Source organism: Cherax quadricarinatus, chromosome 7, assembly GCF_038502225.1.
Source record: "Cherax quadricarinatus isolate ZL_2023a chromosome 7, ASM3850222v1, whole genome shotgun sequence".
Lineage (NCBI taxonomy): Eukaryota > Metazoa > Arthropoda > Malacostraca > Decapoda > Parastacidae > Cherax > Cherax quadricarinatus.
The window spans coordinates 60,197,348-60,209,668 of record NC_091298.1 but is presented as its reverse complement, the minus strand read 5'-3'; the positions used below and the strand labels follow the sequence as shown (position 1 = coordinate 60,209,668).

At 38.1% G+C, this 12,321-nt stretch overlaps 1 protein-coding gene across 35 annotated transcripts in view; it reads right to left on the bottom strand.

Annotated features, from left to right (window-relative positions):
* Nucleotides 1–12,321, bottom strand: part of LOC128686900 (zinc finger and BTB domain-containing protein 14) — a 407,181-nt gene that overhangs the window by 137,425 nt on the left and 257,435 nt on the right. Inside the window, exons 5-6 of one of the 35 annotated variants that reach the window (XM_070082568.1) lie at nt 3,858–4,016; nt 329–653 (exon numbers count right to left, since the gene is read on the bottom strand). The exons of 28 other annotated variants lie outside the window; for them this stretch is intronic. In XM_070082568.1, coding sequence (XP_069938669.1) covers nt 329–653; nt 3,858–4,016 — 484 coding nt within the window. Of the gene's footprint in view, nt 1–6; nt 654–3,857; nt 4,017–12,321 lie in introns of those variants that run through there. 6 more of the 35 variants (XM_070082573.1, XM_070082564.1, XM_070082565.1 and 3 more) reach the window with 6 other exon arrangements.

Here is a 12,321-nt window from a genome sequence, read left to right as displayed (position 1 = left end):
GCAGTCACTCCTTGTTCATCACTATATATCTTCATGAATAGATAAGAAAGCTTTAATGCTTCCTTGTATATATTTTATAACATTAATAGGTGGATATTATTATGCTAAATAACACTGATACGGACCTAGACTCACTAGTACTGGTCTCCAGTATCTTGTCCATGCTTACTCTTTAAATGCTCTTGCAGGTGATTTGGAAACTTGTATTGATCCTGACAGTGAGGGCAATGATAAGGCTTTAACCCATGGTGTTTTTGTATGTGTACCTTTAAGTAACTACCATGAGCAGTTCTGTAAGAACAGTAAAGACAAGCAAATGGTTTTTCACCTGTGTGCTTACGCATGTGAACATTTAAGTCACTGCTGTGTGCAGTCCTGTAGGAGCAATGCATACAAGCAAATGGTTTTTCACCGGTATGAGTACTCATGTGGGTTTTCAGATTATATGCTGTAGATGCAGCATATGAACAAAACTGGCACTTATGTGGTTTATCTCTGGTATTTGCATTTTTTATTTTCCCAAATTCTTGTTGTGAAGATAATACATTACATCTAGACGTCCTCCTGTTTTGCAAGTAGTTTCTCTGGCGAGTGTCGATCTGGGGTTCTTCTATTAAACCGTAGGATGCACTGGGGTAGTGGGACGCAACCACCTAGGGGAAAATGGAACCCGTCATTCCCGAGAACAAAAAAAATAGTAGTTTTTACACTGAAAAGTTTCTGTCTCATCCAACCAGTTTTAGGATATCAAGTGGGATGAAGAGAAACTATGATAGGTCATGTACATGTATATGGGTGACCAAGTAATTTAAAAATTTTCTCGTTTATTTTCATTCAGCAAATTTCAATCATTTCTAACATTCTAGCATTATAGTATTAATAATTTACAGAATAAAGTCGGGTGAGTATGGTAATCGCTGTTATTTTAATATGCCAAGAAAAAAGCATCACATATACTGGAAACAAAGCATAACATCCTGAGCACTGACAATTTTCTGATGTGCCCTTCTGCATTAAGCGCAAGTACAGTATATGTACATGCCTTTTTAATTATTTTTTTCCATTTTCACATCCAACAATATTTCTTATATATCAAAAGTTTCATTAAGTGTTCTCAAGTGCTTTTACCTTTAATACCAAAACTACATCAGTACATTCTTTCGATACTATCCAAAATGCTGCATTTTACTGACTGAACTATGTAGAAGCCCTCTGCACATACTAATACACCACTATTTTCTGCATTTACTATCATAATTTAGGAATACTATAGCTGCACTATTCTAGAGTTTGGAAAACTCTAATCTGTACCACTGGGTTGCTTGACTAAGTGCCTTGATTACCATTGTTTTCATACCTACAGAATACCACTACCACCAATTTGATTCAGTAAGACTAGATCTCTGATTAACTTTAATTCATCCCTTATTTTATGAGATAATTATAATGTCAACAGCTAAACCTGTGTGATCAGTGCAAGGACTGGTGGAGGCTCGACCCTTTGTCTACTACAAGGAAGACAGACATTACACAACTGTCCTCATCTACTTGTCTCACTAAGTTGTCCAATTTTGGTTTCCAAATTATATAAAAGATGAGGATATACTAGAGACGGTGCACAGACCTTAATACTATTATCATTTAATGAGAATTTAATCCTACCTGTTGACGGTTCTGAGGTTCACCACAGTTATGGTCTGGTCGCAGACCAGGCCTCCTGGTAGATGAAAGGGTCAGTTGGCATGCATTAAGAGACGCTATCAGGAATGGTTGAGATAAATTTTTCAACCCCCTTCCATCACCCAATGAAGACAGGAGCCTCCCTTTTATTTTAAAAGAGGTGCTAAAAACCCACTGGACTTTTATGCCTGTACAGTACTTATTGCACTCCTACTTTCCATTTTAGCAGTGTGTCCAGCACTCCTGTACTACGAAGAGGTTGACTTGTTTCATTGCATGGGTTTAAAACCGACCAGGCCAATATTTTCTAGGTATAAATGATGATATACTGCACTGCACTTTTCTCTTGCTAGCATTCCAAGGAGAACAATAGAAGTGACTGAGCATTCCCAATAATTGCTTGAATTTATACTGGTAAAATCTATATACTTCAAAATACTTATTTCTAGTTGGTTACTAATGGCATTATTTCCCTAAAACTGATGCAATGAGAAAGCAAGCAGTACTTGAGTAAACAACACTGAAAACCAGGGGTGCTGTAGGCAATTAGAGAACACAACATCATGGTCCAAAATTCTTAAACTCTACCAGTAGATATGAGTAATATTGGCAGGCCAGAGGTAGTTTTCAAGATCTGATACACTACCTACAAGTGCCAAATTAGCCAAATGTTGATGATTATGTGGCCCACTGACAACAAAAGCCTGATTAGTCAGTCAGTCAACAAAGAAGTCTGGCCTCTGGCAGGACTGAGAGGTTAGAAGAAAAATCACTGAACCAGTCACAGGTAAATCCTAATTTCCACTTAAACAAAATGTATAAATGCCCAAACAAAACAAAACCATGTTTCATTATTCTTTCTTAAACAAGTTGAAGAGACACTCGCCAAGAAAAGATATAGGACTATCATAATGATGTAGAGGTAAACCCACAGGAACCACAGTTCCTAGGAAACGAGGCAATCAGCTTAGATTGAAGGGGAGGACTGCTCCAACTTCTTGGATGAAGAGCCATTTGCCAGCATCAAGGCACCCCCCCCCAAGTAAAACATCACTGGATAAAAGTAATAATGATAGTAGGTCACAGATGCTTTAAGGAAGATTCTTTATTTAAAGACATTTTACCAACAGTGTGGGTTTCAAAAAGCCTATGGGTAAAACATCATAAAAATAAAGGTTCTCTGTCATTAAAGTGTATTTGAATTACAATGTGTCGGCTTGCTTCATTGTATCTCTCGGGTGACAAGATGTAGCACTTGAGTGTGACACACAAGCTTTCATACATTTTATACAATTACCTTCATAGGAAACTAGTACTGACCTTCAACACCTTTGCAACACACGTACTGTAGCAAATCAGCAGTTTCACTGACAGGTATTACTTTGTGTAAAATATAAACTTCTTTTTATTAATGATATTTGCAGTGGTTTCAGCCATTTTTCCATTGTTCAACTACCAGCTTTTTCTTTTTTTTTTTAAACTGTGGATCACATCTACAAAGAATGGCATCCTGGTTGACCAGCCATATACTCTTGCTTGCAGTCCACTTAAGAACCAGAGAACATTTGATCTGGGTTCACTTACAGGAACTTCATCAAGCTCCTCCTAGACAATTAAGGACCATTTAATTCCTTTTCCATCTGAAGGGCAGTAAAAGTCCTTGGACCCTTATGTTAATACTGTAGTTAAGACTTGGCATACCATGTTGTACTTATAGCATCCTTGCTTTCCTTTGTGGATAGTTTACACCTTTCTTTCCTCCTCCTCGTGTAGGGAATACACATCAGTGAGCAGAATTGGAGCCTATGAATCTAAATTGCTAAATGGCCACAGGTACTCATGTGAATTTTCAGATCACTTCTTACAGCTGTTCTGTAAGAACAAAGAACACAGTAGTAAGGCTTTTCCCCTGTATGACCACGTATGTGAACATTGAGGGCACTATTATGAGCCGTACGATAAGAACAGTGGGGGCAAACGTACGGCTTTTCCCCAGTATGTTTGCGTACATGGCCTTTAAGATCACTACTATGTGCTGTTCGATATGGGCAATGTTGACAAGCAAAGGGCTTTTCACCAGTGTGAGTGCGAATGTGAGTCTTAAGATTCGTGCTAATATTTGAAGAATATGGGCAATACGGACACTGAAAGGATTTTTTCTCTAAGTGTAACCTCACACGCTGATTTGCTGGGCCTTGATGCTGTGGTATACTCGCTGTATCATTATTCCCAAGGAACGTTTCCTTTTCCGAGAGGCTCCACTGGTTGTTGTACTGCTCTCGTTCATCCCCAAACACAGCGCCACCAGTTGTTTGGGGTAAATGCTGCACATCCACCTACGGATGAAACGGAACCTGTCATTCTTGGCCCTTGTAATCAGCATGTGTAAAAGACCATGTCTTCATTACTTTAAAAAATCCAATTTTAAAAATGTTTGACTAATTGGGATAAGTGGGGAGCTTATTTCCTCCTTCCTCACCAAAAATGAAAAGCAAATACTGTACTTAATAAACGTGCTTTATTTCTATACAGCTTTGTTCATTAAAGTTAGTCCATCTCAAATAAGAAATGCACCAAGGAATAGGATTGTTGCCAGAGCTTTTTTTAGCAAATCCATTTAGCCATCGTGTTATTTACTATATACAGTATTCCAGAATGTACTTCGAGTCACTGTACGAAGGTTAAAGGTATCAATTATATTCGCTATCTTTGCACTTATGCACACGCGGACACGTGCATGCACACGGCATGCATCTGTGGTGTACACACAAAGGTCGAGGTATGGTGTGAATTAAAGAATGTAAGAAAAATGAAATACCGCAAATGGAAATTACAAATAACGCATAACCTGGAGAGGAAGATTCAGAAGACACTTCAGTTCGTGCAGCAACATAATCAAGTCACACACTATAATGGACCAAGTCTATGACAAACCTAAGCTTTCCTCTCCAAACAGTGGGTATTATGTGAACTGTAAAGAAAGCAGTGCTGGTGAGTGCAACAGATGTTGGCAGTAATAAGATGACTGGAGGGAAGAGGAAGGACTGATGGAATAACGAATTGGAATGGCTGGCAAGTTACAAATAGTTAGCAGAGGAGTTTACAAAGGAAAAAAATGTGTTTAGAGAAAGAAATGTAAACAGTAGTGAGTGGAAATCGATGAAGGAATGGATAAGCATCTGCAGATCAGTCTGAATAACGTTTTTGGGAAGAGATGATAACGTATGAGCAAATGGACTAGGCAAATGTCTGGCAAAAATGTTCGATGAAGAGATGGTAAGAATATCGAGTTGATAAACATATAATGAATGTGCGGCAATAACTGCATGGAATAGTAGCACAGGATCTGTTAGAAGAGAAGAGATGCTGAAAGCAAGCAGAGATATTAGCATTAGAATAATTAGTGTATTTTAAATAATATTGTGCAAGTATATACTGTACAAGTTATATAAGCAGAGGTCAAAAAGTGCACACATGTGTATTACAAAACACCAGCCATCTCCCATCAAATTGGAAGTGATGCAAAAGAGGGAAACCATATCCACCATCATTCAAATACAGTAGCTATTTTGCCATCATCATTCAGACGACTTGAACAGAGAAAGCAGAGGTATTTTTAATTAACCTTTGAGGGTCGATAGGCCCTCTCCAAGACTCGTTCTCAGGGTTGGCCAAATTTAAAAAAAAAAAAAAAAAATTCTTATGAAATTATAGAGAATCTTTTCCCAATCACATTGACACCAAAAGGATGAAATTTGATGGAAAACTTACAAAATTATGCTCTTGCGAAGTTAGCGATCTCGACGATGTTTACGCATCGGCGATTTTGCCCACGTTGAGCCCTATTTTCAGCCAATTCCAGTGTACTAGTCGACAGAAATCATAACTATTTCTCTAGAACTCTATTTTTTCTATTGAATGAGTACAAGAAACTACCCATTTACTGATTTCAATTATCCAATACAGTGGTCAGAATTTAGCAATTTTGCCAATTTCACACAAATTTCAAAAGATGCCAATTTCCAAACAGGGTCTAGAATAAACAAGAAAGACATTCCTGGCACTAAAATAACATTTCCTCTGCTCGTTAGTCACATCCCCAGGCTCCTCTTATATTTCTTTGGCTTTCCACTTTCAATTTTTATTCTTACAAAAAATAGAAGATTTACTGTTATGCAGACTGCTGCATTAGTGTAGAAATGATATAAATAATATCAGCGCACTTGTGAAAGAATATTAGACTCACCAGTTGACGTGTATTGGACGCTTGGCATAATTTGTTTACTTTTGAACTTCAGTAAAAATCGAACATTTCTGCTACTTTGAGCTCAATTTCAAGGTACTTTTCATTGGAAAAGTCAGTCAAAATCATCTCAATTTCTGTAATATGTCTTCCATTCTATAAAATGAGACCAAGAAAACTAGAATACAACAATAAATACCATACAAAAATACAGTGCAAAGTCGCTGTTTTATTCCCAAAACAGTCAAAGTTTTTTTGTTCTCATTATGCACTGTGTGCTGCAGGATTTTTTTTTATACTGCGCACACTGACCACATAAGACTCATTCTTTCATATGTAGGCCTACCAGCTTTCTCCCACTAAATTTGAGGGCGCTAGAATTTAGGCGTACTAGTACGTCAAAAACCCTGGGTCGTAAGCCATACTAGTACGGCAGAAACCCTCAAAGGGTTTAAAAAAAAGATTAACACAGTAATAGTCAACGAAGTAAAATTCAAGGGCTACTACACTTGGGAAAAAACTCTAGATTCTAGACACTAGATACAACATTCATTGCAATTCACACGTGTAGTAAGGTGGCACTACATATCAACTAGTGGGAAGTGAACACAAATGCACATGTGTACACCTTTAGAGACAATATAAGTTCTGCAATCCTTTATCACTAAAAAGGTTCCAGCCTAATACAGGTCTCCCTCAACATTCACGTTTTCAACTTTCACGGGCTTCACACATTTGCGAATTCCCAACTGCCAAATTCCCAGCCTCCAAATCATATTTAAGTTTCCCGCCACCTGCGAGTCCCTACTACCCTCCCTCCGACCCTCACAACTGGCAGCCAGCCCTCCCACCACTCAGTGTGGTGAGTGTTTTGTTTGTTCATTATTTGCTATTAAACTACGGTATAAATAATGTAAACCCATTCATGACTGCATATTGGAATGGCTATTCAGACAGGTATTAGACGGTGACATCATGTGTTTACTCTTGAACACTGCAAAGAATTAAACATTTCTGCTACAGCTAATAATAACAATAGTAATAATAATAATAATAATAATAATAATAATAATAAAGTATGATATAATTGAAGAAGGAAATTGTACAAAAATACGAGGGAGTGGTTGACACATCGTCAGTGTGACTTTGTTTATGCTAGAGTGAACATTAGTCTCCCTGCTCTTCCAAACATTTCACAATAATTCATTGTGTTTGGTGCTTGTAGATTGAGTGTGACTGGAGTGGTAGAGGCAGTGATTGAGGCAATGGTATTTAATTACATGTTAATAATAATACATGTTATTAATACAGTAATATGTACTATTATTATTTATAACATACATGTTATTAAATACCACTGCCACAACCACTGAATTATTGTGAAATGTTTGGAAGAGCAGGGAGACTAATGTTCACTCCAGCATAAACAAAGTCACACTGACGATGTGTCAACCACTCCCTCGTATTTTTGTACAATTTCCTTCTTCAATTATATCATACTTTATTATTATTATTATTATTATTACTATTGTTATTATTAGCTGTAGCAGAAATGTTTAATTCTTTGCAGTGTTCAAGAGTAAACACATGATGTCACCGTCTAATACCTGTCTGAATAGCCATTCCAATATGCAGTCATGAATGGGTTTACATTATTTATACTGTAGTTTAATAGCAAATAATGAACAAACAAAACACTCACCACACTGAGTGGTGGGAGGGCTGGCTGCCAGTTGCGGGGGTCGGAGGGAGGGTAGTAGGGACTCGCACTGGTGGAGGCATTGGAGGAGTCTGTGGTATTTAATAACATTTTTTTTTTTTTTTCAACAAGTCGGTCGTCTCTCACCGAGGCAGGGTGACCCAAAAAAGAAAGAAAATCCCCAAAAAGAAAATACTTTCATCACCATTCAACACTTTCACCACACTCACACATTATCACTGCTTTTGCAGAGGTGCTCAGAATACAACAGTTTAGAAGCATATACGTATAAAGATACACAACATATCCCTCCAAACTGCCAATATCCCAAACCCCTCCTTTAAAGTGCAGGCATTGTACTTCCCATTTCCAGGACTAAGGCCGACTATATGAAAATAACCGGTTTCCCTGAATCCCTTCACTAAATATTACCCTGCTCACACTCCAACAGATCGTCAGGTCCCAAGTATCATTCGTCTCCATTCACTCCTATCTAACACGCTCATACACGCTTGCTGGAAGTCCAAGCCCCTCACCCACAAAACCTCCTTTACCCCCTCTTTCCAACCCTTTCGAGGACGACCCCTACCCCTCTTTCCTTCCCCTATAGATTTATATGCTTTCCATGTCATTCTACTTTGATCCATTCTCTCTAAATGACCAAACCACCTCAACAATCCCTCTTCTGCCCTCTGACTAATGCTTTTATTAACTCCACACCTTCTCCTAATTTCCACACTCCGAATTTTCTGCATATTATTATAATCAAAAAGAAGCGCTAAGCCACAAGGGCTCGCATAATATTTACACCACACATTGCCCTTAGACAGGACATCTCCACTGCCTCCAACCGTCGCCTCGCTGCTGCATTTACCACCCAAGCTTCACATCCATATAAGAGTGTTGGTACTACTATACTTTCATACATTCCCTTCTTTGCCTCCATAGATAACGTTTTTTGACTCCACATATACCTCAATGCACCACTCACCTTTTTTCCCTCATCAATTCTATGATTAACCTCATCCTTCATAAATCCATCCGCCGACACGTCAACTCCCAAGTATCTGAAAACATTCACTTCTTCCATACTTCTCCTCCCCAATTTGATATCCAATTTTTCTTTATCTAAATCATTTGATACCCTCATCACCTTACTCTTTACTATGTTCACTTTCAACTTTCTACCTTTACACACATTCTCAAACTCATCCACTAACCTTTGCAATTTTTCTTTAGAATCTCCCATAAGCACAGTATCATCAGCAAAAAGTAACTCTGTCAATTCCCATTTTGAATTTGATTCCCCATAATTTAATCCCACCCCTCTCCCGAACACCCTAGCATTTACTTCTTTTACAACCCCATCTATAAATATATTAAACAACCATGGTGACATTACACATCCCTGTCTAAGACCTACTTTTACCGGGAAGTATTCTCCCTCTCTTCTACACACCCTAACCTGAGCCTCACTATCCTCATAAAAGCTCTTTACAGCATTTAGTAACTTACCATCTATTCCATAAACTTGCAACATCTGCCACATTGCTCCTCTATCCACTCTATCATATGCCTTTTCTAAATCCATAAATGCAATAAAAACTTCCCTACCTTTATCTAAATACTGTTCACATATATGCTTCAATGTAAACACTTGATCCACACATCCCCTACCCACTCTGAAGCCTCCTTGCTCATCCGCAATTCTACATTCTGTCTTACCTCTAATTCTTTCAATTATAACTCTACCGTATACTTTTCCTGGTATACTCAGTAAACTTATTCCTCTATAATTTTTACAATCTCTTTTGTCCCCTTTCCCTTTATATAAAGGGACTATACATGCTCTCCGCCAATCCCTAGGTACCTTCCCCTCTTTCATACATTTATTAAACAAAAGTACCAACCACTCCAACACTATATCCCCCCCTGCTTTTAACATTTCTGTCATGATCCCATCAGTTCCAGCTGCTTTACCCCCTTTCATTCTACGTAATGCCTCACGTACCTCCACCACACTTACATTCTGCTCTTCTTCACTCCTAAAAGATGGTATACCTCCCTGGCCAGTGCATGAAATTACCGCCTCCCTTTCTTCCTCAACATTTAAAAGTTCCTCAAAATATTCTCGCCATCTACCTAATACCTCCCTCTCCCAATCTACTAACTCCCCTACTCTGTTTTTAACGGACAAATCCATACGTTCCCTAGGCTTTCTTTAATAACATACATGTTATTAAATAACATACATGTTATTAAATAACATGCATATTAAAGCATAACATGTATATATTTAGTACAATTTACGACATTTTCATGTATTTTATGATTATTCATGGTTCAACAAGTTAAGGAAGCAGTATTGTAATATATTTCCCTACAATATATTGGGGCACCAAACATTCATGGTTTTTCAACATTTGCGAGGCTCTTGATCCCCTAACCCTCGCAAATGTTGAGGGAGACCTGTAGTGTCTTTATATGAAAAGTATCTACTGAAGGCACAAGCAAATCTAGCAGATATAATCCAGGTCTTCCAGTAAACCACACGAAACAATATAATGTTCAATGAGGACAATTGTCAAGATCTTACATTTCAGGATCACTGTCATGTTGCTATCACAAATGCAGGAAAACTGACATGCCGGATAACTAGAACCTTCAGAACATGAGATGCCAAGTCAATGATGATACTGTCACACTATCTAGGCTGAAGTATTTGCTGCCCACTAACAGCCTCTTGCAAGACAGACAAAATCCCAGTAGGGTGGGGTGGATGGTCGTGAATGCATGCATGTTTAAGCATGCATGCAATGGTGGATTCAAAGTGGAGAGCAAGAGTAATATAGAAGAGGCCTGGGGATGTGGCTGGGATTATAAATTGGAATGTTATGAATTTTGTGTAAAATTAGCCAAATTACAAACTTGTGTACTTTAGAGGGTTGTTCTGATAGTTGAATGGGTAGTTTCTTGAACTATCCTTTAATATACATGTACCGTTGACGAGGTCAGATATTCTCTATTCCTAGAGCCCTGCCATGGGCCAGGCATTACTAACTAAACAGCTGGGAATTTGGTTGAATTGCATAATGGAATTGGCTTAAAATAGTACTCAATGTGGGCCAAATACTGAGGCATAAATTGTACCCAAATCACCAACTCTGCACATTCATAATTCCATAAGTTTTCTGCCAATTTCACATTTCTGATGTCACTACCTTCACAAAAAAAAAAAATCTAACTACTATTTTTTTTTTTATAAACTGCGACTGTCGGCACTTTCAATTGGTAGGAAAGTCATCACCCCTGCAGCCCAGTCCCGGATCTAACTGAATAATTACCCACCATGGAATGGAAACCTGGTAAATATACTGAAGTAACAGGATTGCAGGATGTTTTACTCACAAATGTTGCACTATGGCAGGTAAATTTTATTTCACTAGCTTTGAGCACTTCTTTGAGAAAACATGTGGCTAATAGGCATATAGATGAAGCGACATAAGTGGCTTGAACAGTTACAACTGACCCAGCATGGCATATCTGAGGTGTATTCCCATAGGCCTGGGAATGAGGGAATGGAAAGAAGTCATTAAAAGACAGGACTCACTCCCTTCCCTCATACAAAGCACACATTCTCAGATCAAAGAGGGTCTATTCCCATGGAAATTAAGTACCCCTTTGTGCCCCCCCCCTGACTCTTGTCTGTGCTTATATAATGTTCCCAATCCCCATGGTGTAAGTACATGATTACTGTAAGGTATTTTATCTCTCAGTGATTGGTAATGGAAGGGTAAGATGATGGGTGTTTAGCCTCACCCTTTCCCCACAGTGTGGTTAATTTTGTTGACTGAGCCTAAGTTCACCTACAGAAAGTAGATACATTGTTTTAAACATTAATATGAATGTATAAGGGGCCTTGGATTGCCTGTCAATAAGCATTCTGTGGGCAAAAGGTTAAGTATGCATGCTAATCCTCAAAAGTAAAAAATTACATTAAAATCAACAATACAACGAAAGTAAATATAATAGTATCACATTAAGCTAAAACAGCCTGCATCAAGTAAAAGTCTTATCAACCCTTTCAGTGTCAGTCCCGTAATATTACGGCCTATGAGCCAGTGTCAATCCCATAGTACTATGCCAAAATTCTAGCACCTTCAAATCTGGTGGAAAAAGGCTGGCATGCCTTCATATAAAAAAAATCCTTCAGCACACAGGGCATGAGAAAAAAAAATCCAACCGTGTTTTTGGTTTAAAACAGCAACTTTCCAGTGTATTTTCGTATGGTATTTATGGTTGCATTCTCGTTTTCTTGGCCTCATTTGATAGAATGGAAGATATATAACAAACGGAAATAATTTTGATTGGCTTCACGGTGAAATTAAGCTCAAAGTAGCGGAAATGTTTGATTTTTGCCGATGTTCAAGAGTAAACAAATGACATCACTGTCCAATGTATGTCCAACTGGCCAGTCTAATATGCAGTCAAAAATGGGTTGACATTATTTATACAATTATTATAATAATGCAGTAGTCTGCATAACAGTAAATCTTCTATTTTTTGCGAGAATAAAAATTCAAAATGGAAAGCAAGAGTAATATCGGAGGGGCCTGGAGACGTGACTAATGAACAGAGAAAATGTTATTTTAGTGCCAGGAATGTCTGCCTTGTTTATTCTGGACCCTATTTGGAAATT